We start from the raw sequence: 27,377 nt of genomic DNA, 5'->3' as shown, positions 1-27,377 counted from the left end.
ACGTATGCCACCCTGAACTCTTTGAATGAAGGGAAGGGATGGAATAAGTTAAACTGGCCTTGTGTTCAGTTTTGGGCCCCACATTTTAAGAAGGATCTAAAGCTGGAGCGGGTCCAGAAGAGGGCAACAAGATGGCGAGGGGTCTGGAGATCAAGTCCTATGAAGAAAGGTTGAAGGAGCTGGGCATGTTTAGTTTGGAGAGGAGGTGGCTGAGAGGTGATAGGATCACCATCTTCAAGTACTTGAAGGGCTGTCATATAGAGGATGGTGCAGAATTGTTTTTTGTGGCCCAGAAGGTAGGACCAGAACCAATGGGTTGAAATTAAATCAAAAGAGTTTCCGGCTCAACATGAGGAACAACTTCCTGACTGTTAGAGCGGTTCTTCAGTGGACAGGCTTCCTCGGGAGGTGGTGGGCTCTCCTTCCTTGGAGGTTTTGAAACAGAGGCTAGATGGCCATCTGAGCAATGTAGATCCTGTGAACTTAGAGGGAGGTATTTCCTGCATAGTGCAGGGGTCGGACTAGATGACCCTGAGGGGGGTCCCTTCCAACTGTGATTCTCTGAAAAGTCTTTGGGCTTCTGTGGCTCAGTGGCAGAGCATCTTCTTGGCATGAAGAAAGTCCCTGGTCCAGTCACCAGCATCTCCAGTTTAAAGGGCCAAGTAATAAGAACATAAGAGAAGCCATGTTGGATCAGGCCAATGGCCCATCCAGTCCAACACTCTGTGTCACGCAGTGGCCAAAAAACCCAGGTGCCATCAGGAGGTCCATCAGTGGGGCCAGGACAGGCGATGTGAACGTTTATTAAAATCCAGAGCCTGGCTTATTGCCCCTTCTCCGATTTTGGTAGGAAACGTCTTCTGGAATGCCCCTTTTCCACACTTCCGGAATGCCACACTTTTGACTTCCTTTGTCCCTCATCCTACTATATTCCACAGTTCACATTTCAGGTCAGTCTCCAACCAGAAACAGTTTCTGTCAGAGCTCTGTCTGCCCCACTTATCTCACAGGGTGTCTGTTGTGGGGGGGGGGGGCTGTAAAGGAGATTGTGATCACTCTGAGATTCAGAGTGTAGGGCAGGATATAAATCCAATATCATCATCTTCTCCGTCGTCTTCTTCTTCGTCTTCCCAAGCTTATCTGCAGCTCCAAAATCCCATCCAGTGTTTGAAATGCCTTCAGGCTGGTCCACTGTAGAGCCCAGCTGGTCTCCATCGCAGCTGAGAATGACTGTCTTGTGCTTACTAACCTGACTCCAGGGATCTTGTCTTTGTGCAGCCTATACACCCCAGGAGGTCGTTGGGGGGATCGCAGGTTCCGAACTGCTCCTTCCAGAGCTGCTGAAGAAAGCAGGCTACGTCAATAAGATCGTTGGCAAATGGTAAGGCTCTTTTCCGACGGGCTCCTTTGTGCGTGGGTTCCTCGATAGAGGGAGGAATCCGAGTCTGAACCACTTGGTTCAGTCTCTGATTTCTGTCTTCAGATCACCAGACAGGGTATCTCCCCAGCCACCTGCTGTGATTAATTTCAGAGCTGAGTACTGTCATATAGAGAGAAAGAAAGAGAGAGAGAGCTATCTTACATGCAGCATGTTGCACTTATTTTCATTACAAATTACAAAGCTGTACTGCCGGCGCACACGACGGCCATGTCAAAATCTTTTTATCTTTGGCCCCTGCTGAACACTGATCTCCGGGCATGGCGTCGGTCTCCCAAACTGTAAGCGTTTCCTTTTCAGTCCTGCTTGAGCGGCAGGGTTCTTTGGGTGGCTTCAGAGTTTTGCTCGCTCCCCAAAGGTGAGCGGACCAATGCCGGAGTCGTTCGGAAGAGTCAGAGCGTAATCTAGGCGAGCGGAGGGCAAATGGAGAGCTTGTGAGCAGATATTGACCCCCAATCTGCCGGTGCCGTCTCCTACGAGCTCCCTTAAAAGAGCTAAGAGTCGGATCATTGAAATTGATGGCAGACCTCCACGGAGCTGGCGCAGGTGTTAACAAAGGAAATTGCCAGGCCTCTGAAAACAGTTCTTTTATATAAATCATGGCTGTTAAGAACAGGCTCCTGGCAGCTGCAAAAGGAAGTGTGATTTCTGAGCGGCTGCAGAAGGAAAAGACAGAAAGAGCAGGTGCAGAGGCGTCCGCCTCTCTTCCCACCCATCTCCTGTCTGTTGCCTGTGATGAACTGTTTGGATTTGTTGCCGAGAGGGAAATTTCAGTGATTTGGAACTGGGTCTCCAAAGTGGGGAAGGGGGGGTGTCATTCCTCTGGAATTTCCCCACACAGTGAGGCCCCCAACCCCTCCTCTTGACACTGCATTTCCCTTCCGAATTTTCTTGACACTCGGCTCTAAAAGGTTTCTGAAGGGAATGAGCGCCTGGGAATAATGAGTGGTTTGGGAATTGCTGCATCTAATCTCATTGGAAATTACCTATCACTTGACTGAATCTATCTAGAGGTGGGCAGCCTGGCTGGCGTAAAGGAGATACTGAGCACAGATGACCCACGGATACCTTTGCCTTCAGTTTGGATGGCAGAGTGGAGAACAGATGGGACTTTGCCCAGCTGGCCCAGGGTTCCCTCTAAGCTGCAGAGTCTTGTGAGCAAAAATTCTACTTGGTGAGCAGCTGGCATTCAAGTTGTGACCTGCTGCATAGGTTAGTGTGCTCTGGGGCCATCCTTCCTGAGCTAAGACAAAAATGGGTGAGCTGGAGGCTAAAAATCTGTGAGCCGGGTCACGCTAACTCAGCTTTGAGGGAACACTGGTTCAGACCCTCCCTCAGCCACGAGGGAGTTTCTGCTTCTCTACATCGCAGGGTTGTTCAGAGATTAAATAGTGGGGAGTTCTCAGAGAACGGGTGGGATAAAAAGGTAATGGGCAAATAAGGCCGGATTCCAGAGGGTTTTGTCTGCTGCAGCAAAAGCAAAAACTGCAGTGTTGGAGTCCAGGAGCACCTAAAGACCAGCAAGCGCCAAGCTTTCAAGAGCCAGCGCTCTCTTCGTCAGGTACTCTCTGGAGCTTTGATTCTTGACAGCTTGGGTCTTGGTCTCTATGTGAGACTGGACTCGAATGTGGCAGTTCTGCTGCAGGCCAAGCCGTCTCCCCTCTGAAAGCAAACTCGAGAAGGAAGCTTCTGGAACCCTAAAGCCTAAGTCAGGGGTAGCCAAACTGCAGTTCGGGAGCCACATGTGGCTCTTTCACATGTACTCTTGAAGCCCCCACTGCCCCATTGGCCAGCTGGACTGAAGAAGGCATTTCTCTCTTTAAATCACTTCTCCAAGCCAAGCCAGCTGGCAGCTTGGAGAATGCATTTAAAATTAACACTTCCTTCCTTCCTTCCTTCCTTCCTTCCTTCCTTCCTTCCTTCCTTCCTTCCTTCCTTCCTTCCTTCCTTCCTTCCTTCCTTCCTTCCTTCCTTCCTTCCTCCCTCCCTCCCTCCCTCCCTCCCTCCCTCCCACATCTGACGTTCATGTCTTGCGGCTCTTAAACATCTGCCATTTATTGTACGTGGCTCTTACGTTAAGCAAGTTTGGCCTCCCCTGGCCTAGGGGGATTGGTTGTGGATGAGCCCCCAACCCCTGGTCCCCCAAATGCTGCTCTCGACGTGTTAGTCTTTCGGGTGCCACGAGACTCCCTTCTGTTTTCAACCGCAGCGGGAAGAGGGTTGGTCAGCGCATTAGGCAGGGCTTGCCTGCAAGCTAGGGAAGGTTGACTCGCGATCTGATGGCTTGTCGTCAGAATCCCGGGCCCAGAGAGGCAAAGAGTTCAGCCAGAGTGGTGAATTATTTATCGCTGCCAATCCAGCCAGCAGACTCCTCTCCGACACCCCCAGCTCAGTGGGCTGCAGGCAATGGGTTGCAGCTGAGCGCTAATAAATGTAAATTCATACACCTGGGGAAAGGGAAGCAGCAGCACAGACACAGACCGGTTCCAGGGAGCAACCTGGCAAACAGCAAGCCCTGAACAACCTCCGCGGCGGAGCGAGAAGCGAATTAAGTCTGAGCTTGAAGCACAGTTCCGCGTGCCAGCGCAGGAAGCTCCTGATTGGCCAGACCCCCGGCCCGGCTCATCAGTCTGTTTCCAGGGCCAGACGCTGCCACCGCGGGATGAGGGGGAGCCAGGGGTGTCTTACTCATGTATCTCTGGCCACAGCAGTGGCTGGGTTGGGGCATGCCAGGGGCTGCGTGCATTCTTCCATATGGAGCCCATCTGGATTCTGCAGCCCAAAAGTTGACTTCCGTGACTTGTGAATCATGCACTTCGAGATTAAATCTGGAAGTTTTATGGGGCATTTTCTACTTCTGCTTTGAGCAGTATATTATTTTCAGATACTGGGTGGGTGGAGGTGTCTGGGAGAAAGCGGGCAAACCTCTGGGCAGATAGAAGCAGGGGTTTGAGGCCAGCATCTAAATCTTTGGAGACAATGGTTCAGTGGTTCTGTGCTTAGTCTGGGGTAGTTTCTTCCAGAGGCCACCTCTTTATCACCTTTCCGTGCAGGGCCAATGAGGTGATAGATCCTCTCTGATACCAGACTGTCTCCTTTGTTTTTTCTAGGCATCTTGGCCACCGGCCGGAGTTCCATCCCTTGAAGCATGGATTTGATGAGTGGTTTGGATCCCCCAACTGCCACTTTGGGCCTTACGATAACAAAGCTGCTCCAAATATCCCTGTGTACAGGGACTGGGAGATGATTGGCAGGTAGCCGCTGCCACTGTCTTGGCTTTGCTTCCCTCCTGGTCTTGCACTGTGAGAAAGGGCCTCTGACGCCATCCTGCTGCCCCTTTCTCCAGCGAAGCATGAAATGCTTGGTTTTGCTTTCTGTTTCAGTAAAAGGTCAGGAAACTGGGGCTTCTGGATTCGGTAACAGGCATTTCTCCAGAAACTCCACCACCTCTCATCACTGGCTGAGGCATACTGGGCTGCCGAGGTGAACCGATGCAGACTCCACCTGAAGTGTGCACCCCCAAGGGGCTTGCCTACTTCTCCAAAGAGCCACGTGCAGAAAATGGGTTGAAATTAAATCCAAAGAGTTTCCGGCTCAATATTGGGAAAAATTTCCTGAGCATTAGAGCAGTTCCTCAGTGGAACAGGCTTCCTCGGGAGATGGCGGGCTCTCCTTCCTTGGAGGTTTTTAATTTAAGCCGCAAGGGGGCTCTGGGCAGCTTTCGACATTAAAAACCTTACAGAAAGATTAAACAAACCACATCCAGACTAGATAATTTCATAATTATAGAATTAACAGAAACCATGCTCCACATCATTGGCAACAAGTCATAAACCACATATAGGCTGGTAGTAACCGGCATAACATAAGCACCTAGATGGTAAGGTGCTAATAAAGTGCTGGAGGGAGCAATGACTTCAGGGGACACCCACTGGATCAATTCAAAGCCTGGTGGAAGAGCTCCATTTTACAGGCCCTGCAAAACTTAGATAAGTCCCGCAGGGCTCAGATCTCCAGTGGGAGCTCATTCCACCAGGTGGGGGCCCAGACCGAAAAGGCCCTGGGCCTTGGTGAAGCCAGTCAGTTATCCTTAAGCCAAGGGATCGTGGGAAGATGTTGTGTGGATGATCTCAAAGCCCGGGGGGAGGGGAGCTCATATGGGGAAAGGCAGTCCCGAAGATATGCAGGCCCCAGCCCATAAAAGGCCTTAAAGGTAAGGACCGACACAAAGGCTAGATGGCCATCTGATAGCAGTGAGGATCCTGTGAATTTAGGGATTTGTGAGTTTCCTGCATTGTGCAGGGGGTTGTACTAGATGACCCTGGAGGTCCCTTCCAACTCTGTGTTTCTGTGATGCACAAAAACTCCATTAACAACACCGAGTTTGCAGAGTTAATTGTCGGGAAGTTAGGAAAGGTCCAGTTTCAGTTTGCTCCCTCCTACAACAGCAACACTGGCTAAAATCCAGACTGATTTTGCACTAGGCTTGTTCCAGCTGGAGAGCCCTTTTGCTCCCAGCGCTTCTCTCGGTTTTTGCACAAGCTGCCCCAGAGCTGCAAGTTGGCGCGCTGCTTTTCTGCAGCAAGCGAGATCCTCTTCCAAGCGGTTTCTGCTTGCCGCCAAAAAGTGGCCGCCAACTCACAGCTCCGGGGCAGCTCGTGCGGAAACCGATAGAAGCGCCGGGGGCAAAAGGGCATCTCCACCCGGAACAAGCCCTAGTGCAAAATCAGTCCCAGTGTTCTTAAGATCACTTCTAAAGGACACTTCAACCTTTCCTTTTTCCCGTGCGGAAACCACCCGCAAGGCCGTATAAACGTGAGAGGCCCTTAAAAACACCTCTAATGGATCTCAGCATTGAAAGATGCATTCATTTGGGGCAGGAGCTTACAGGAGTGGAGCTCCAGAACCTCTTTCTTTCTTAAGAGAGCCAGTTTGGTGTAGTGGTTAAGTGTGCGGACTCTTATCTGGGAGAACCGGGTTTGATTCCCCACTCCTCCACTTGCACCTGCTAGCATGACCTTGGGTCAGCCATAGCTCTGGCAGAGGTTGTCCTTGAAAGGGCAGCTGCTGTGAGACCCCTCTCCAGCCCCACCCACCTCACAGGGTGTCTGTTGTGGGGGAGGAAGGGAAGGGAGATTGTGAGTCGCTCTGAGACTCTTCGGAGTGGAGGGCGGAATATAAATCCAATATCTTCATCTACCTCACAGGGTGTCTGTTGTGGGGGAGGAAGGGAAAGGAGATTGTGAGCCGCTCTGAGACTCTTCGAAGTGGAGGGCGGGCTATAAATCCAATATCTTCATCTACCTCACAGGGTGTCTGTTGTGGGGCAGGAAGGGAAAGGAGATTGTGAGCCGCTCTGAGACTCTTCGGAGTGAAGGGCGGGATATAAAACCAACATCTTCATCTACCTCACAGGGTGTCTTTTGTGGGAGAGGAAGGGAAAGGAGATTTTGAACCGCTCTGAGACTCTTCGGAGTGGAGGGCGGGATATAATTCCAATATCTTCATCTACCTCACAGGGTGTCTGTTGTGGGGGAGGAAGGTAAAGGAGATTGTGAGCCGCTCTGAGACTCTTCGAAGTGGAGGGCGGGATATAAATCCAATATCTTCATCTACCTCACAGGGTGCCTGTTGTGGGGGAGGAAGGCAAAGGAGATTCTGAGCCGCTGTGAGAGTCTTCGGAGTGGAGGGCAGAGTATAAATCCAATATCTTCATCTACCTCACAGGGTGTCTGTTGTGGGGGAGGAAGGGAAAGGAGATCATGAACCGCTCTGAGACTCTTCGGAGTGGAGGGTGGAATATAAATCCAATATCTTCTTCTTCTTAACACCCCCCCTTCAGTAATTTCTTCTGCTCTTCATTGTTCATCCCCCCCCCCCCCCGTGAGAATTTTGCTGAACTTGAAGATTTGACAAACTTTCTAATATTTTTCCCCACCAAAAATGGGAAAATAACCAAAACATCTAAAGCAGACTGCTGGAAATCTTCCTCCTGCCGCTGTGGCCACAGAGGAGAAGGGAATTGAAAAAGCATGATGGGAGTCAGGTTCTAATTCAAGAAGCATTTGAAGGTAGATGCTGAGCTGATAGAATTGAGCACACTTTCCGGTGATGCCGAGGGTGTGTGGCAGGTGCAAAGTTGTGCTAATGGGCTCTTTTTTGAGCAGGCAAATGAGTTGCTGCTGGGCTTTTTCTACAAAAAACCCACACAACTCTTGGCACATAGGCTCTGACTTTACTCGATCAATTTACTCGATCAATTCTGGACCACGTGGCATACAAAAAAGCACTGAATGCTATAGGCATGCTCTTAAGACTTAAGGCTATAGAACAAGAGGCCTCAAGAATATCTCTAAGTGAAACAATGGTGATGTCAGGGGGTGTGTGGCCTAATATACAAATAAGCTCTGGCTGGCTTTTTCTACCAAAAAAGCCCTGTCCGGCACCTCTTTTTTAATGAAATGATCCCTGGGAAGAAGTTATTCTGTTGTCAGGTGGTGTCATGGGTGGAGTAAGAAACCTGGAAGGTTAATATGCAATTAAAGGGCCGAACATTAAAAACAAAGTGTAAAATAAATCACAAACCAACATACATGTATTTATTGTAGAGAGCTAAAACCATTTAAGGGCCCATCATAAGCCTCTATCCTATGTAAAATCATAACACCTCAATGGGAACCCACTCAGCTTGACCTGGCGCGTTTCGACCTAGATCGGTCTTCTTCAGAGGTCAGAAAGGGAAGTACACATATTGGCTCATAATACAGAATAGAATAAAACAACAGAACAATGCTGGACCACAAGGAAATTTAGTGAAGTGGCAAAGGCTTAGAGATATTCTTGAGGCCTCTTGTTCTATAGCCTTATGTCTTAAGAGCATGCCTATAGCATTCAGTGGTTTTTTGTATGCCACGTGGTCCAGAATTGATCAAGAAAATTGATCGAGTAAAGTCAGAGCCTGTGTGCCAAGAGTGGTGTGGGTGAGTCATGGGTGGAGTGTCAGAATGGGATATGGGAGGCCAGAGTTCACCTCTCTGCTGTGGAAGCTTTTTGGGTGGCCAAAGGCAACTAAGGTGTTTTCCTCACAGGGTTGTTGTAAGGATAAAATGGAGAAGGAAGAGGATGCATGCCGCCCCTACCCCTTGGACAAAGGATGACATAAGAATGTGACAATTGTCATGCATGTTCTGGGTGCATGTGATAGAAAGAAGCCCTTTGTGTTCACATGCTTAAAGCTTGGGATAGGGGCCTGGATGACTGAGCAAAGATATTTGTGGCCGCAACCATTGCGGCTGTGTTCTTTCTACTTTTTGTTGCTTTCCCCGGGAGTTAAGTTCTTGTTCACGAGAGTGAAACTCATTGCCTGATAGTGGAGACTCGCGGAATGTTTTTCTTGTGGTCTTTTATTTTTTAGATATTACGAAGATTTAAAAATCGATCGTAAGGCGGGGGAATCAAACCTGACACAAATCTACCTGCAGGTAACATCCTGTAAAAACTCCTTGGTCCTCTCTGAGGCTTCTTGTATCTTTGGGGCCCTGCGTGGCCACCGCTGAGTCGGTTCTCTTGTCACTTCCAGGAAGCCCTGGATTTCATCACGCAGCACGCCAACCAGCAGCCGTTCTTTCTGTACTGGGCAATCGATGCCACTCATGCGCCTGTGTATGCCTCCAGAGAATTCTTGGGCACCAGCCAACGAGGACTGTGAGTCTCTTTTGAGTTGAAGATCCCTCCTGTAGCGCCAGAAGAAAAACAAGAGCACTGGTGCTTGGCCTGAAATGATATGGGTCCCCCTACTTAAAATGCGTGTGCCGGTGTGAGAAAGAGAGAGAGATTGGCATGAAATAGCAGCAAATGCCGGAAGAGGACTCCGCTTAGGTGGAACATGTCTCCTGCCCTCTGAAATAAAGATCTAGTGGCAGGAGGTAATAGGATTGCCAGTCCTGGGAGAATGGCCCGTTAGCAGAGTCTCCGTGTGTGCAGATGGGCAAGAGAAGCTTTTTGCGGTATGGAGGTTGCTCACATCATCTGATAAATATCCCACTAAGCCTCTGTTGAAGGGATAGGACATTTTTCTCCAGGCAACTCTGCCCCTTTGGAACAAAATATTCTGGAGAGCCAGTTTGGTGTAGCGGTTAAGTGCGCGGACTCTTACCTGGGAGAACCGGGTTTGATTCCCCACTCCTCCACTTGCAGCTGCTGGAATGGCCTTGGGTCAGCCAGAGCTCTCTTATCTGGGAGAACCGGGTTTGATTCCCCACTCCTCCACTTGCACCTGCTGGAATGGCCTTGGGTCAGCCAGAGCTCTCTTATCTGGGAGAACCGGGTTTGATTCCCCACTCCTCCACTTGCAGCTGCTGGAATGGCCTTGGATCAGCCAGAGCTCTCTTATCTGGGAGAACCGGGTTTGATTCCCCACTCCTCCACTTGCAGCTGCTGGAATGGCCTTGGATCAGCCAGAGCTCTCTTATCTGGGTGAACCAGGTTTGATTCCCCACTCCTCCACTTGCAGCTGCTGAATGGCCTTGGATCAGCCAGAGCTCTCTTATCTGGGAGAACCGGGTTTGATTCCCCACTCCTCCACTTGCACCTGCTGGGATAGCCTTGGGTCAGCCAGAGCTCTCTTATCTGGGAGAACCAGGTTTGATTCCCCACTCCTCCACTTGCAGCTGCTGGGATAGCCTTGGGTCAGCCAGAGCTCTCTTATCTGGGAGAACCAGGTTTGATTCCCCACTCCTCCACTTGCAGCTGCTGGAATGGCCTTGGATCAGCCAGAGCTCTCTTATCTGGGAGAACCAGGTTTGATTCCCCACTCCTCCACTTGCAGCTGCTGGAATGGCCTTGGATCAGCCAGAGCTCTCTTATCTGGGAGAACCGGGTTTGATTCCCCACTCCTCCACTTGCTGCTGCTGGAATGGCCTTGGATCAGCCAGAGCTCTCTTATCTGGGAGAACCGGGTTTGATTCCCCACTCCTCCACTTGCACCTGCTGGAATGGCCTTGGGTCAGCCAGAGCTCTCTTATCTGGGAGAACCTGGTTTGATTCCCCACTCCTCCACTTGCACCTGCTGGAACGGCCTTGGGTCAGCCAGAGCTCTCTTATCTGGGAGAACCGGGTTTGATTCCCCACTCCTCCACTTGCAGCTGCTGGAATGGCCTTGGGTCAGCCAGAGCTCTCTTATCTGGGAGATCTGGGTTTGATTCCCCACTCCTCCACTTACAGCTGCTGGAATGGCCTTGGGTCAGCCAGAGCTCTCTTATCTGGGAAAACCAAGTTTGATTCCCCACTCCTCCACTTACAACTGCTGGAATGGCCTTGGGTCAGCCAGAGCTCTCTTATCTGGGAGAACCGGGTTTGATTCCCCACTCCTCCACTTGCAGCTGCTGGAATGGCCTTGGGTCAGCCATAGCTCTCACAGAGCTGTCCTTGGAAGGGCAGCTTCTGTCAGAGCTCTCTCAGCCCCACCTACCTCACAGGGTGTTTGTTGTGGGGAAGGAAGCTAAAGAAGATTGTGAGCCGCTGAATGGAGGGCGGAATATAAATCCAATGTCCTCTTCTTCTTCTTCTGAGCAGAGCTGAGAGGCGGAACCTTCTGTGGGGGCAGAGAACCAAACGATAGGTTTGGGGACAGAGTGCAGTGCAAAAGCTGCACTTCCAGCAGAGCCAGGGGTGAGCATGTTGTTCCAGCTGAAAGCAGCTTTTGGGTCTCTGACAGGGCTCCAGGTTACATCCTGGCTCTTCCAGAAATGGTGGGAGATGGGAAGGGAAACTGGGCCAGAGGTGTGAACCCCCTCCCCACCCCCGGTCGTTTGGCAGCCCTCTCTGCATTGGTTCTTTTGTTTGTGGGTCGTCAATACGAGCCGGGGCTTATTTGCGTCCAAACCTGGAAATGCATTGCCATTGCTGGCCCTCCGATAAAGAAAAGTGTGTCTTTGAATACCTGCAGAAATCCTGTCCCCCACCAGTTGGGGTTTGGTGCTGTATTTCAGTTGTGTTAACAAACGTCTAAAAACCATTTCCAGCATAAGGCAGCCGATCAAAACATGAGAAAGTGACTTAAAGATGAAGGGATAACCGTGTGAACAGTTTTTAAAAGAAAAACGCTTTGGCTTGCATGCCCCAGCAGAGGAGTCTGATAACAATCTTAAATGTTTTAAAATGGAGGGAATCCACAGGAAATGTTCCCCAGTCGCCAAGTGCCTGGCCATCCCTTCCCCTTTGAGCCAAAGAGCTCCCTGGCCCCTTCCAGGACCGTTTCATCTTTTGCCCTTGGAACAGCTTTCCCCCCTCATGCCCCTGACCTTTTGCTCTGAGGAAAACAGGGACAGTCTTGTGTCAAGTGCTGATGACCCGTCTGGAGCGCTATGAGTGATGAACTGATATTTTCCAAGGCCCAGCTTAATTGGAGTCTGGCTTTTTAAAAGGCCCATAAGAATGGCCATTTGGAAAGAAAGAGGTGTCCCCTCTGAGGATTGAGCTGCTTTCTCTGCTGGGGTATCACTTGTAGGTGCACCCCTAAGAACATAAGAGAAGCCATGTTGGATTAGGCCAGTGGCCATCCAGTCCAACCCTCTGTGTCACACAGGGGCCAAAATATATAGCCACTGATGGACCTCTGCTCCATATTTTTATCTACCCCCTCTTGAAGCTGGCTATGCTTGTAGCCGCCACCTCCTATGGCAGTGAATTCCACATGTTAATCACCCTTTGGGTGAAGGACTTCCTTCTATCCATTTTAACCTGACTGCTCAGCAATTTCGTGAATGCCCACGAGTTCTTGTATTGCGAGAAAGGGAGAAAAGGACTTCTTTCTCTACTTCTCCATCCCATGCATAATCTTGTCAACCTCTTATCATGTCACCCCGCAGTTGACGTTTCTCCAAGCTAAAGAGCCCCAAGCGGTTTTAACCTTTCTTCATAGGGAAGTGTTCCAACCCTTAATCATTCTAGTTGCCCTTTTCTGGACTTTTTCCAATGCTATAATATCCTGAAAGAGTATAATAATACCCTGAAAGAGTATGCGGCAAAAGAGCGATATATACATGTTGCGAAGGGGCTGTGGCTCAGTGGTAGAGCATCTGCTTGGCATGCAGAAGGTCCTGGGTTGAATCCTCCCCACCATCTCCAGTTAAAAGGACCAGGCAATAGATGACAGGAAAGACCTTTCTCTGCCTGAGACCCTGGAGAGCTGCTTCCGGTCTTGAGTAGACAATGCAGACCTTGATTGAGCAGGGGTCTGATTCAGTACAGATGGCTTCGCGTCATAGCCTCGAAAGAGCCCAGGACTCGGAAGCACAAAGCGCTGTCCCCACATCTCTAGTCTTGACCTTCTTGTTTTCCTCTCCCTGCTTCTCAGCTATGGCGATGCCGTGCGAGAGATTGACAGCTCGGGAAGAATACTGAGTCACCTTCAAAAGCTGGGTATCAGCGAGAACACCTTCGTCTTCTTCACCTCTGACAACGGAGCTGCACTTATGTCTGGTTCTAAAGAAGGTCAGTTTCAAGGGCAGCCATGTAGTCGAACAGCTAGATTCAAGTCTAGCAGCATGGTAGGTATTTAAAGGGCTGCTGGATTCACATCTAGCTACCTGAGGTCTGTCTTCCCAAGTCAGGTTAGGGCTGCTGAGTCGGAGGCCTCAGCGAATGGGCAGTGGAGATGCCTGCATTTGATGATGCGGAAGGCGCTGCTTTCGCTGTTGGTGGTCGTGCCCTCAAGTAACACCATTTTTGCAAGAAATCACTAAGCAGATAATATCAGTTGTGGATATGGACTTCCTTTCTACCTGAAGTCTTTCTCCTGGATCTCTTTCCTGGCTGATTCGTTGTTACTCAAATTAAGCAGATTTCCTTGCTTTTTAGCAGCGCGACAATAACTTGCTCGTAAGTGGAAAGAGAGCGGAGTACCTTCTCTTTTATGTGCAAAATAAGTTACGGGAAATGCTTGTGCTAATAAATGTACCAGGCACATTTTCCATGTCCACTGTGTAAAGCAACAGAAAAATTTGCCACATCAGTGGCAGAATATCTAACCTTGAATGTTGCAATTCCAAGTCGTAAGCTGTACAGTGAACTTTTATTTTAATCTGATATTTGAATGGTTGACAAACAATGGTGCTATACGAATGTTTCCCTCCTTTCTATGTAGAATAAATTGGAGTAAAAAAAAAGTAAAGGCACTGCTCATTTTAAGTACTAAAAGAAACAAGTAGCTTGCTGCTGACCACCTAGTAGTAGGATTGGCAACTTCGGCTAAAGATTCCTGACGATTGGGAAGGGGGAGGAGTTCAAGAAGGATGTGAGGCTGTAGAGAGGACTGCCCTCTGAAGCTGCCATTTCTTCAGGGGAACTACTCTCTGTAGCCTGGAGATCAGCTGTAATCTTGGAGACCTCCAGGCCCCACCTGGGGGTTGGCGGCATCGTCTAATAGACACAGCTCTCTCATGCCAAGTTCCAACCCACCCCCCCCCCAAACCCAGCTAAGATGGCAATTCTCTTGCAGTTTCTCTTTCACTTTATTTCACAGTTCTCGCTTTTTATTTCCTTCCGGCACAGTCAGTGCGAATTAGCACTTGCCCTTTGCTTTTGTTCTCAAGCTCCTCCCCCCCCCGCTCCCTAAAAAAAACCCTCTGGGGCCAAGAAACTCAGGAGTGGGCAGAACACAGGAGTGAGAGGAAGACGCAGGTGGTTCTAATGCTGGTGAGCCCCTGCCTCTCTTTGTGACTGTGGGCAAGTCTTGTCTCCGTGGACAGCGCCTTCAGCTGTGAGACCCCACCCCTGCAGGCCAGAGGCTGTCTCCGGTTACCTGGCGTCTCTCAGGGAGGAGATCTCTTGCTGAGAAATTTACACACTGCTGCTAAACCTTTTACTCAAGCGCCTCCGTTTCACAATGGGTGCAAATTGATGGAACCACACATTTTTTTTACGTTCCTGGAAAACTGGTTTAGACACAGGTTGCCTTCATACTGTCTGGGGAGGGAGGCCTGGCTTTGCCTTATGCCCCTCCTGCCCACAGTGGGCTTGTGTTTCTGGCTCTCCAGCTTCAAAGGTCTGACCTCCATCTCTGTCACACTGGATAGGGTAGATGAGTCAGTCAAGGCTCATTGGGCAGTCGCTCTGTCGCCTAAAAGGCTTGGTAAAACTCTAAAACCAGGCCTTGAATTCAGCAGGAGCTCACAGGAGCACAGCTCCTGAACCTTTCTAAGGGTTCCCCCTCTTCCTTCCCACCCTACCTTGTCCATTGAATAGGAGGTGCAGCTGCATAACTATCCCTGGATTAGGAGAGCGGCAGCCAGCCAGCCAGCCACCAGGGGCTTTGCCATGCCCCCCAGCAGCCCTTATTAACCCCTGGAGAACCCCATGCCACCCTTTTTTCACTGTCTTATGTGATTGTGGGCAGCAGGTGCTTGCTGACTTTTTGACTGGGAGGTGGGGGGTGGCCAAAGAGAGCCCCAGGTGAGTGAAGCCTACTTGGATTGGATGATCTTGCCCAGGCTCACCTTCTTGCATTGGGTTGCTTTGGCGGGGCCGGGGGGGGGCAGCATATGCTAATGAGTTATGCTCATGAGCTCCACCACCTATTTTCTACAAAACGACCCCTGCCTAAAACTGAAAGCAAGCGTAGGTGTCTGATGTCCTGACAATGCACCAGCGACATCCCAGCAGTACTGCAGGTGCCTCTAGGCAGGCAGATGTCTAGAACTGGCCAGAAGCAGGCTGTGTAGCATTTAGGAAGGGCTCGGGCTGGCCGTCTCCATCTAGAGCAGCCCTCTTCAGAGCTGTTATTCCTTCCAGCGTCTTTGTTCATTCGCTGCTGATCCCCTGCGTTGTCCTCTCGTGTTTTCTCTTTCTCCAGGAGGCAGCAACGGCCCCTTTCTGTGCGGCAAAGAAACAACCTTTGAAGGTGCATGAGGGAGCCAGCGATTGCCTGGTGGCCGGGCCATATCCCCGCGAGGCAGGTGAGAACCTGGGACTGCACGCCTTCCCCTCGGTCTGCTCAGGATGTCAGTGGTTGCTGTTGAGGTGGGAACTTTGATGCGTTCTGACCAGGTTGGCTGCTCTCCCGTGATGCAGATGAGCCAGCTGGAGTATTGCACTGCAGCATTTCGATTGTGTGCCTGCGATCGAGGCCTTGCTTAGGAGGGGTTTCAGTGAGGCTGAGAGTCCCCTCTTCCCTCTCCCCACTGCCTCATATTATGTGCTAATTAACCACGAACGGCAGTGAAGTCTCCTGCTCCAAGGCTCCGTTGTCCAGCCAAAGAGGGAACAGGCACAGACGCACACACCATCCCAAAAAATCCCGGAGTCCTTCTCTGGCTCTAGCAAGGGGGTCTCTTAGAAGAAGGGGGCTGGAAGTGACAGGAAGAGGCCGTGGACACCTGCCTTGTGCTCATTCAGACCCTTGGGGCCATCAAGGTCCAGCTTGTCTGCTCAGACTGGCAGCAGCTCATCGGGGTCCTCAGGCACAAAAGCGTCTTTCCCATCACCTACTCCGCGGTCCTTTTGAATAGTATATGCCAGGGGTGGCCAATGGTAGCTCTCCAGATGCTTTTTTTGCTACAACTCCCATCAGCCCCAGCCAGCATGGTCAATGGTTGGGGCTGATGGGAGTGTAGGCAAAAAACATCTGGAGAGCTACCTTTGGCCACCTGACTATATGCCACCAGGGATCGAACTTGGGACCTTCTGCGTGCCACTTAGCCACAGGCCCTCCCCTGCTGTCTTCCTGCTGGGGAAGGGCAACAGTGGGATGGCTTCCAGTGTCCTGCCCCACTGATGGACCTCCTGATGGCACCTGGGGTTTTGGCCACGGTGTGACAGTGTTGGACTGGAGGGACCATTGGCCTGATCCAACAGGGCTTCTCTTCTGTTCTTGTGTCTGGGGCAATGATGCTCTGTCTCTTGGTGCATGGGGCGGGGCACAGTGGGAGGACTTCTAGTGTCCTGGCCCCACTGGTGGACCTCCTGTGGGCACCTGGTTTTTGCTCACTGTGTGACACAGAGTGTGTTGGACTGGAGGGCCATTGGCCTGACCCAACAGGGCTTCTCTTATGTTCTTCTGTCTGGGGCAGTGATGCTCTGTACTCTTGTGTTTTGGGGGGGGGCACAGTGGGAGGGCTTCTAGTGTCCTGGCCCCACTGATGAACCCCCTGATGGCACCTGGGTTTTTTAGCCACAGAGCGTTAGACTGGATGGGGCACTGGCCTGATCCAAGTGGCTTCTTGTGTTCTTATGTTTGGACCGAGTTCTCAAAACCAGGCTAAAAAGCTGTTTCCCTACTTATTCAAAGACGTTTGTTGCTGGAGATTCCACTGCCCCATCAAGGCAGCCTTGCCACACTGACACCAGCCTGACATCCAGGCAGGGCTTCCCCATGGGAGAAAGGCTTTTCAGTGAGGTCCAGCCAGTTTCCCCTTCCTGCAGCCCCCCCACTCCTTTAAGAACAGAAGAGAAGCCCTGTTGGGTCAGGCCAATGGCCCATCCAGTCCAACACTCTGTGTCACAGAAGAACATAAGAGAAGTCATGTTGGATCAGGCCATGGACCACCCAGTCCAACACTCTGTGTCACATAAGAACAGAAGAGAAGCCCTGTTGGATCAAGCCAATGGCCCCTCCAGTCCAACACTCTGTGTCACAGAAGAACATAAGAGAAGCCCTGTTAGATCAGGCCAATGGCCCACCCAGTCCAACACTCTGTGTCACATAAGAACAGAAGAGAAGCCCTGTTGGATCAGGCCAATGGCCCCTCCAGTCCAACACTCTGTGTCACAGAAAAACATAAGAGAAGCCCTGTTGGATCAGGCAAATGGCCCACCCAGTCCAACACTCTGTGTCACATAAGAACATAAGAGAAGCCTGTTGGATCAGGCCAGTGGCCCCTCCAGTCCAACACTCTGTGTCACTAAGGTCATAAGAGAACGCCTGTTGGATCAGGGCCAATGGCCCCTCCAGTCCAACACTCTGTGTCACAGGAAGAACATAAGAGAAGCCCTGTTGGATCAGGCCAATGGCCCATCCAGTCCAACACTCTGTGTCACAGAAGAACATAAGAGAAGCCCTGTTGGATCAGGCCAGTGGCCCCTGCAGTCCAACACTCTGTGTCACAGAAGAACATAAGAGAAGCCCTGTTGGATCAGGCCAATGGCCCATCCAGTCCAACACTCTGTGTCACAGAAGAACATAAGAGAAGCCCTGTTGGATCAGGCCATTGGCCCACCCAGTCCAACACTCTGTGTCACATAAGAACATAAGAGACGCCTGTTGGATCAGGCCAATGGCCCACCCAGTCCAACACTCTGTGTCACAGAAGAACATAAGAGAAGCCCTGTTGGATCAGGCCAATGCCCATCCAGTCCAACACTCTGTGTCACAGAAGAACATAAGAGAAGCCTGTTGGATCAGGCCAGTGGCCCATCCAGTCCAACACTCTGTGTCACATAAGAACATAAGAGAAGCCCTGTTGGATCAGGCCAGTGGCCCCTCCAGTCCAACACTCTGTGTCACATAAGAACATAAGAGAAGCCATGTTGGATCAGGCCAATGGCCCATCCAGTCAGCAACTCTGTGTCACAGAAGAACATAAGAGAAGCCCTGTTGGATCAGGCCAGTGGCCCCTCCAGTCCAACACTCCATGTCACACAGTGCCAAAAAAACCCAAGTGCCTCAGGAGTGCAGTGATGCTCTGTATTCTGGGTGCTTGGGGGCACATTGGGAGGGCTTTCAGTGTCCCGGCCCATTGGAACGCCTCCCACTGTGCCCCCCCCAGCAAGCCCTATATAGAGCATCACTGCCCCAGACAGAGTTCTAACAATAAGCTGGGGCTAATAGCCACTGATGGACCTCTGCACGAATCTTATCCAATCCCCTCTTGAAGCTGGCTTTGCTTGTAGCTGCCACCACATCCTGTGGCAGTGAGTTCTATGTGTTAATCATCCTTTGTGTAAAGAAGGACTTCCTTTTATCAGTTCTAACCCGACTGCTCACACTCAAAATCATTAATTCTGCTTGGCATGCAGAACTCCAAATCTTAATAAACAAGTTTGTATCTCATCCCCCAACCTTGGGTGGGGGCAGGATTTCTAGGTCGGTTGTGACCCCCACCTTCAAAAGGAGTAGCAAATAATAGAAGGAATCCCCTCCCCCGTGGGCTTTGCAACCTCCATGAGGGTCCTGACCAGGGGGTTGTTTTGTAGAAAATTGGTGGTGGAGCTCATTAGCATAACTCATTAGCATATGCCGCCTTGCCCGCCCCCCACCAGCCAAAAGCAACCTGATGTAAGAAAGGCGAACCCCGACGAGTGAGGCCTGCTTGGGCTGGCTCGAGATCCAGCCAGCCCAAGTAGACCTCGCTCACCTGGGGTTCTCCTTGGCCGCTGCCCCCAGTCACCTGCTGCCCAAAATCACATAAGAAGCGGAGAAAGGGGGGGGGGGTTTCTCCAGGGGTTAATGAGGGCTGCTGGGGGCGTGGGCAAAGCCCCTGGTGGCTGGCTGGCTGCCCGCTCTCCTAATCCAGGGATTGTTATACAGCTGCACCTACTATTCAGTGGACAAGTAGGTAGGTTGGGAGGAGAGGGGGAACCCTCGGAAAAGGTTCAGGAGCTGTGCTCCTGTGAGCTCCTGCTGAATCCAAGGCCTGGTCCTGACCCTGGGTTGAAGGGTGTGTTTCTAGCGATCCTGCACACTTTTAACTAATTGTATCCCTGTCAGTACTGCAGCTTCCTTCTGGGACGCTGAGGCTGCTTCTGGGACCGAACTGCTTGAAGGCAGACATTTTATGTGCACCCAGGGAGGAGTGGGGGGGGGGGGCCTGCTTCCCTGCCTGCCTGCGGAAGGGAGTGATTTTGAGCTCTGGAGGGAACCAGCAGGTAGCAATCCTCAGGTGGCCGTGCCGCCATTGTCCCCCTCTTCATTAACTGCGGAGGCAATCAGTCTGCAGGAGGCAGGCTTCTCTTTGTAAATAATGAGCGTTTCCTCTCTTTTGAGGATGTCTTCATTCCAGAGAGAAGAGACTATTCACCAGCCGGACTCTTTAGAAATCCTTTGTGCTCGCAGACAAAGGCAACGTTTAGTTTCTAATTTACATCTCTTTTCAGGGTTTTTAATTAAATCGGGAAGAAGGCACTGTAGGATGACACTGGGACTGCCGGTTAGGGATGGGCCCAGCATATCAAGGCGAGGGGTGGTCTTGGTTTGTCATTTAAGAAAATAAAAAACGAGTGTTGCAGACAGTTCCGCAGGCGGACTCCTTCGGTGTCTGTTAAGGCCCCCTCCCTGGGAGTTCTTGGCAAGCGAGGGCGATGTGGCTGGCCTCTCGGAGCAGCACGGAAGCAGTGCTGCATGTTCCTGTGGCTTGCTCCTAATCGCCTGCCAATGAAAGATTTCGGGAAGCTGCAAAGTCCCGGGTAGGGCTGCTCAGATCCACCAAGCCTCTCTTCCTGTTTTGCCAACACCTCCTTCATCATTCTGTGAGGAAGATTGTGCACGGATAGAGAAACTAGAGAAAGAAGTACTTTCTTCCCTTCTCACGAGACAAGAACTCGTGGGCACTCCATGAAATTGCTGAGCATTTGAGTTAGAGCTGATAAAAGGAAGTCCTTCTACAACCAAAGGGTGATTAACACATGGAATACATGCCACAGGAGGTGGCGGCGGCTGCAAGCATAGATAGTCTCAGAGGGGATTGGAGAGCATATGGAGCAGAGGTCCATCAGTGGCTATTAGCCACAGCATATTGTTGGAACTGTTGGGGCAGTGAGCTCTGCATTCTGGTGCTTGGGAGGGGCAACAGTGGGAGGGCTTCTGATGTCTTGGCCCCACTGGTGGACCTCCTGATGGCACCTGGGTTGGTTTTTTGCCACTGTGTGACACAAGAGTTGGGACTGGATGGGCCATTGGCCCGATCCAACATGGCTTCTCTTATATTCTTACGTTTGGGGCAGTGATGCTCTGTATTCTTGGTGCTTAGGGGAGCCACAGTGGGAGGGCTTCCAGTGTCCTGGCCCCACTGATGGCCCTCCTGATGGCACCTGGGTTTTTTGGCCACTGTGTGACACAGAGTGTTGGACTGGATGGCCATTGACTGATCCACATGGCTTCTCTTATGTTCTTATCTGTGCTGTGATCATTGTGAGCCAGCTCCTTACAAAGGCACTGGCCGGCCACAGCAGGTTTGGCTGGAACAAGAACTCTGCAGTCTTTCAGGTGCCGTGGATTCCTGCTTACTGTTTTTACATAAAACATGTGACCTGTTATCTACTGGGTGGGATTGTGGCACCAGCCCTCTTCTCAAATGAACCCGGAACCGTGGATGTTGACGACTCTTTCCTCTTTGCTTCCTTGCCTCCCAGACTTCTGTGCCCTAAAGCTCCGTAGTGCTTCTGAGGCAGGTGAGAGGGAAGGGCTGCTCTGGTTTCTGCCCGGGCCAGCCTTGTCTTTGTTTCTGGCCCATGCATGATTGTTGTCGTGCTCTCCTCTCGCTCCATCTCTCTCTTAAGGGGCCTGTTGCTGTGATGGCTGGGGTCTCCCTTCTCTCTCTCCCTCCATCTCCCGTTTCAGAGGTTTTAGCTGCTATCTTGCGTCGTTTAGTTCCTGCTTTGCAGTGAGTCGATGCCTCGTTGATGTCGCTTTCAGCTGATGTGCCTGACTGGCCCGGAAGCAGCTAGGGATCGGTGGGTGTGGAAGTGGCTCTGTTTTTCTCTCGCTGGAGAGGGGCACAGAATCCCACAGGTTAGCCCCATATTCTGCCATTGTGGGTGCTACGTTCATTTTTTTTCAGAGAGCCAAATGGTTAGGAGTGCCAACTCTAATCTGGAGAACCAGGTTGATTCTCCGCTCCTCTTTATGCAGCTGCTGGAGTGACCTTGGGTCACTCACAAACAAGACCGATTTCCCACTCACCTCATGCCACTCTCCCGTTCCTCTTTTCAGTGGGGCTTCCTTCCGATTTCAGCTCTCTGCCTTAGGGCTGCAAGTAATGCTGGCATTTTCGCACGGCAAACAGAAACTGGTTTTAGAGGTTTCCATTGCTGTGCGAAAACACCGACGTTACTTGCAGCCCTGGGGCAAAGAATGTGAAATCGAAAGGGAGCCCCGCTGAGAAGAGGAACGGGAGAGCGGCTTGAGGTGAGTGGGAAATCGGTGAAGTTCTTTCTAGAGCTGTTCCCTCAAGACCAGTCCTGGAAAGTGCTTCTCAGCTCCACCTACATCACAGGGTGTCTGTGGTGGGGAGAGGAAGGGAAAGGAGATTGTAAACCCCTCAGAGACTCTGAGTGAAGGGCAGGGTCCAATCTCTTTCTTTTTTTTTCCCTTCTCACACTCCCCCACCCCTCAGCTGGCTGCTTTTTCTGTTTCACCTGGAAACAAAAGGTTTGCTCTGCTTATCCATCCAAAAAAACCCCTTTCTCAGCCTCCCTGAGCCTGCCTTGATGGGAGGAGGGCGGGGTATAAATTTAATCAAACCAAACCTTTTCTGCCTGTTCTCCCCCCCCCCCCCCCCCCCGCCGCCTTTTTCTGTGGCTGTGGAGAATTCCAGCACACGAGGCCTCAGCTCACTGCGGCCGGTGGGGTGAAACTCCGCTTTGTGGGGACTGTGGCCTTTGTCTTCAACTCCTTCTTGTAGGAAAGAGCGGTTCCCAAGGAGGTATTTTGTCAATGAGGTTGGCAGAAAATCCCATCCCCTTTGCGCCCTCCTCTGTCTAATGTAGCATAGGTGGAGATGTGTATTCTCTGCACCAAAAAGCCCAATGTATGCATGATGTTTATGCAGATTGCAAATTTAGTGTGCCCTCTCCTCTCCCTCCCCCCCCCCTTTTGCTTGTATGCAGCATTTAGAATGCTTTGGCAACTTCTGGGCTGGTAAAGGTAAAGGGCAAAATGGTAGTTGCCTCACCCCAGCCAGCAGCCCTAGAAAGCTGTGTGCAAGGGGTTGTGACATCATTGAGCAGGCTGTAAACTTTCAGACATAAAGGAGTAGAACGTTCCCTTCCTCTTTGAAGGAAGGCTGAGGTTCTCAGAAAGCCAGCATGCATGCAGCATTATAGAGTGCGTGCCCCAATGTAGGGACATGGAGAATGCTCAGGGTATTCAGTTAAAAGAAGCGTTTGTACAAAAAGCATAAAGGCAGTTATACAAACAGGGTTTATTTGAGTGTGCGAATCCCACTCCTGGATCACCCCTGCACTGGCATTTTGTGAACCGCTGGCGTTTTGGTTCTCTTTTGTTCAGTTTACGGTATGAAGCAAGTTACATCCTTTCTCCTTTCTGCACCCTGCACCCTGCTTTTTGGCTGAGCGTTCCAGGTGAATTCATAAGCCGTAAACAAAGTTTCCACCTATTTCCTGCCATGCTGCATCTGCTTTCTAGAAAGATCCAGCTGGCAGGAATTTGTATTCTGCAGCTTTTTGAATCCTCCTTTCTCTCTATGCACCCCCCCCCCCTTTCCTTCTCCTCTGCTCTCCCCCCCTCGCCCCCCCGCTCCCCACCTCCCTGGTTCTGCTCCTGAAGGAGAAAAGAACATATCAACCCAAAGACAGCGTTGCAACCTTTCTCCACTATCTCCCACAGGGCACAAATTGAAATTGAATTAGACAAGGATATCAGGTCTGCTCGCTGTGATAAATGTAAAAGGATTTTATTTAAAAACACCCTGACATTTGTTCACCCAGTTTTCAAATATTTAGCTTTCCTCCTTTCGTTCCTGGCGGGGGCAACTTTATTAATTGTCGCCTTTGATTCAGAGTTAGAGCTTGAAAGCGCTGATAACGCCGGCACTGGCTATTTCTTCTCGCGATGTGGCCCAAAGCAAAAGGATTTCATTTTCTTAAAGACGTTCCGTGTATGCCGGGAGTTATAAAAAAATAAAAAAACCCCCTACCCTCTTCTTAACGTGCATAATACCGGCTGTTCCTCGCTGATATGAGGAATATCTGATCTCGCTCTTCTTTTTTTCACTATTTATTTTCCACTGGTCTGTTACTCTGTGGAATATCCCCCCCCTCCCTGTTTCGTTACAGGGAAGGGCAAGCGGAATGAAAGAAAGCCGTCGATACAAGAAAATGCTTAACCCCCCCCTCCCGTTCTCCTCTGAAATTACTTCAAAGTTTATATAAATAGTAACTTCCCCTCCCCTGGTCTCCTCTCCAATATGGTGCTGCAGATAAATCCAAGTGGCTGCAACACTGGCGATTAATTTCTGAAGAAGTTTTCTCTCCTTTGCAGGGAGAATGTCATAGAGGCCAGGGATGTATAGGCCTCTACCCTGGGCCCTGTCTCATAAAGAAGGCAGGTCCACGAATTCACTGGGCAGCCCCGTCAGCTCTGCAATCATCACAGTTTATCCGCCTGATGTCAGATCTGACCCACAGTCCTTTGCCGAAGCTCTGTGGCATGTCTTGGAGTGTTTCTGGCGGTGGTGTGCCTCTTGCGTTGTCCACGGCAGAAATCCCAGTCTTCGCTTAGCATCTTCATCCCACAGTTCTCCATCCCCATGGCTGCTGCAGAGCTATTTTTAGGGAGGGCCCTGAGTCACAGTCTCCCTGTTTTCCTCCAGCTGGTGGACTGACCGGCAGCAGCATCCCAAGCTTCTTGAGATCTCACCATGTTGCTGCCACTTCCTCCTCCTCTATTTTAGAGAGCTGGTAAAATAGCCGTAGTCAGGGGTCTTTTTGTAGAAACATAGGTGGTGGAGCTCATTAGCGTAACTTATTAGCATATGCCGCCACCCCCCCCCAGCCAAAAGCACCTGATGCATGAAAGGAGAGCCCCAGGCGAGCGAGGCCTGCTTGGTCAGGCTAGAGATCCAGCCAGACCAAGGAGGCCTCACTTGCCTGGGGGTCTCCTGGGCAGCCCCCCCCCTCAGTCAAAAGGTCAACAAGCCACCCGCCACCCAAAATCACATAAGAAGTGGAGAAAGGGGGGGGCTTCTCCAGGGGTTAATGAGAGCTGCTGTGGGGGGTGGCAACGCCCCTGGTGGCTGCCTGTTGCCCGCTCTCCTAATCCAGGGCTTGTTATGCAGCTGCCCCTCCTATTCAATGGGACAAGGTAGGTGGGGAGGAAGGGGGGAACCCTCAGAAAGGCTCAGGAGCTGTGCTCCTGTGAGTTCCTGCTGAATCCAAGGCCTGGCGTTAGACACGGAAGGAGCAGAGGTAGACTGTTGTCTCTGCAGGAAACACCAGGTGCGGTGGGGGGGGGGGGGGGGAGCTGACATGTTCACTTTGGCCAGTAAAAGGCAGGCATGAGCTTGTCACTGAGTCTGCTGGAAGAGTCCTGAGCCAAAGCCCTCTCTCTGTGTCTCTCTTCCCCTCCTCCCTCTCTCTCCAAAGGTAACAGGCCTCTCCGTCGCTGGGAAGAGTCCTGAGCCAAAGCCCCTCTCTCTCTGTCTCTCTTCCCCTCCTCCCTCTCTCTCCAAAGGTAACAGGCCTCTCCCGTAAGGCAGGGGTGGGGAACCTCTGTCCTGAGGGGCCGTATATGGCCCTCAGGTCACTTGGGGTGGCCCTCAGGGATTGCTGGGCCGAACAGGAGCCATGTGGCAGCCCTCCCTGGGGCCTGGCTGGCCAGTGAGGATCATGGGGCCCAGCCGCACTGTGCAGCAGCCTCCCCAGGGCCAGGCAGAGATCACAGAGCCCAGATGTGCTGTGCGGCAGCCTCCCTGGGGCCTGGCTGGCCGGCCAGATTGCTGCAGGGCCTGGAAAAGTTACTGTCACAGTTCAGTTTGCACTTGATTATCCCAGAGGGTGTGGCTAATATGCTAATGTTAGGGGATGTGGTCTGATATGCTACTGAGTTCCTGCTGGGCTTTTTCTACAAAAAAGCACTGGACCTATGCATTTGCCTAGGTGGTGGGCCATGTGTGTGTGTGTCTGTCTGCTGTCTGTGTGTGCACCGGATTAGGCTCTCCCCACATGACTTCAAATAGAAAACATATTTGCATTAATTTGCTGGCCTGAATCATTCTCCCTCGCAGAGCACTCTTTTTTAAATTGATATTTTTTATGGCCCGCAAATGATGCTATAAATATCCATAAGGCCCTTGGCAGAAAAAAGGTTCCCCACCCCTGCCGCAAGGCCTCCCTGGAGCAGAAGCTCCCTCTGTTCATGGACTCGGGCTTTGGTTTCCGCCAGCGCTCTTTTTGTCTTGTCAATTGCAGGTGAGTCATCAGCTGCGAGCGTGATGGATCTCTTCACCACCGGCCTGGCACTGGCAGGACTGCAGCCTCCCAGTGACAGACAGATCGACGTATCGACCCTTTTACCTGTCATCCTGCAGGGCAAGTTAATTGACAGGTGAGTTATGAACACGGTGCTCGCTCACCGCCTCTCCCCTCCCCCTGCTCCTCTGCTCGTTGGTGTGGAGCAGGAGCAGCTGGCTATTTTTAGAGCTCCTTGCTTCAGGAACTGGACCTTTTAGGGAGTGTTTAGCAGGGAGGTGAGGCTTTGTGTATTCTGCTTTTAGCTCATCATATCAAATAGGGGGCACCCCAGCTTGTGAGGACACTGGCCAGCCTGGCTTTTGTTGTTGTTGCAGAAATGCCATTTCCAGGCTCCTTAAATGGGAGCCACGATGACTGAGCAGGCTTGAAGCACCACATCTACCTTCATAGAGTTGGAAGGGACCCCCAAGGGCATCTAGTCCAGCCCCCTGCACAATGCAGGAAACGCACAAATTTTGTTGTTGTTGTTGTTCAGTTGCACAGTCGAGTCTGACTCTTTGCGACCCCATGGACCAAGTCACGGCAGGGCCTCCTGTCTTCCACCATCCTCCGAAGTCCTCTCAAATTCATGTTTGTTACATCAGTAATGCTGTCCAGCCATCTCCTCTTTTTCTGTCCCCTTCTTCTTTTGCCTTCTGTCTTTCCCAGCATCAGGGGCTTCTCCAGCGAGTGCTCCTTCTCATTGGGTGGCCAAAATATTGGAGCTTCAGCTTCAGCATCTGACCTTCCAGGGAACAGTCTGGGTTGATTTCCCTTAGGACTGACTGATTGGATCTTCTTGCAGTCCAAGGGACTCTAGTTGTGTTGTTTAGTCGCACAGTCGAGACCGACTCTTTGCGACCTCATGGACCAAGTCACGCCAGGCCCTCCTGTCTTCCACCATCCTCCGAAGTCTGCTCAAATTCATGTTTATTATATCAGTAACGCTGTCTAGTCATCTCCACTTTTGCCGTCCCCTTCTTCTTTTGCCTTCTGTCTTTCCCAGCATCAGGGTTTTCTCCAGGGGGGGCTCCCTTCTCATTGGGTGGCCAAAGTATTTGAGCTTCAGCTTCGGCATCTGACTTTCCAGGGAACAGTCTGGGTTGATTTCCCTTAAAAAGGTAAAGGTAGTCCCCTGTGCAAGCACCAGTCGTTTTCAACTCTGGGGTGACGTTTTCACGGCAGACTTTTGATGGGGTGGTTTGCCATTGCCTTCCCCAGTCATTTACACTTCCCCCCCACAGCAAGCTGGGTGCTCATTTGACCGACCTCGGAAGGATGGAAGGCTGAGTTGACCTGGAGCCAGCTACCTGAACCAGCTTCCGCTGGGATCGAACTCAGGTCGTGAACTCAGCTCCGACTGCAGTACTGCAGCTTTACCACTCTGCGCCACGGGGCTCTTTGATTTCCCTTAGGACTGGCTGATTTGATCCAAGGGACTCTCAAGATTCTTCTCAAAAACCCCTCCCCCTAAATTCACAGGATCTGCATTGCTGTCAGATGGCCATCTAGCCTCTGTTTAAAAACCTCCAAGGAAGGAGAGCCCACCACCTCCCAAGGAAGCCTGTTCCACTGAGGAACAGCTCTAACGGTCAGGAAATTCTTCCTAATGTTGAGCTGAAACTCACCTTCATGCCCCTGGAATGTGTATTGCGTTGCCAGAGGATGCTGGGGGGTGGGGGTGGGAATGGCTCAATGGGAGAAGGCATGGCTGGCACCCCGGAAGTCCCAGGGTCAGTCCGCAGAAAGCTCTCTG

General features: G+C 51.2%; 1 protein-coding gene across 1 annotated transcript in view; it reads left to right on the top strand.

Moving 5' to 3' along the window:
- The window catches only part of GALNS (galactosamine (N-acetyl)-6-sulfatase), a 98,083-nt gene that overhangs the window by 14,093 nt on the left and 56,613 nt on the right, over window positions 1-27,377 (top strand). Inside the window, 9 exon segments of the mRNA XM_060254243.1 lie at window positions 1,279-1,381; window positions 4,549-4,692; window positions 8,853-8,919; window positions 9,018-9,142; window positions 12,795-12,931; window positions 15,291-15,338; window positions 15,341-15,393; window positions 25,580-25,592; window positions 25,595-25,715. Coding sequence (XP_060110226.1) covers window positions 1,279-1,381; window positions 4,549-4,692; window positions 8,853-8,919; window positions 9,018-9,142; window positions 12,795-12,931; window positions 15,291-15,338; window positions 15,341-15,393; window positions 25,580-25,592; window positions 25,595-25,715 — 811 coding nt within the window.

Source organism: Heteronotia binoei, chromosome 14 (assembly GCF_032191835.1).
Source record: "Heteronotia binoei isolate CCM8104 ecotype False Entrance Well chromosome 14, APGP_CSIRO_Hbin_v1, whole genome shotgun sequence".
Taxonomy (NCBI): domain Eukaryota; kingdom Metazoa; phylum Chordata; class Lepidosauria; order Squamata; family Gekkonidae; genus Heteronotia; species Heteronotia binoei.
Note: the sequence above shows the minus strand (reverse complement) of the source record. Positions and strands in the feature narration are given on the sequence as shown.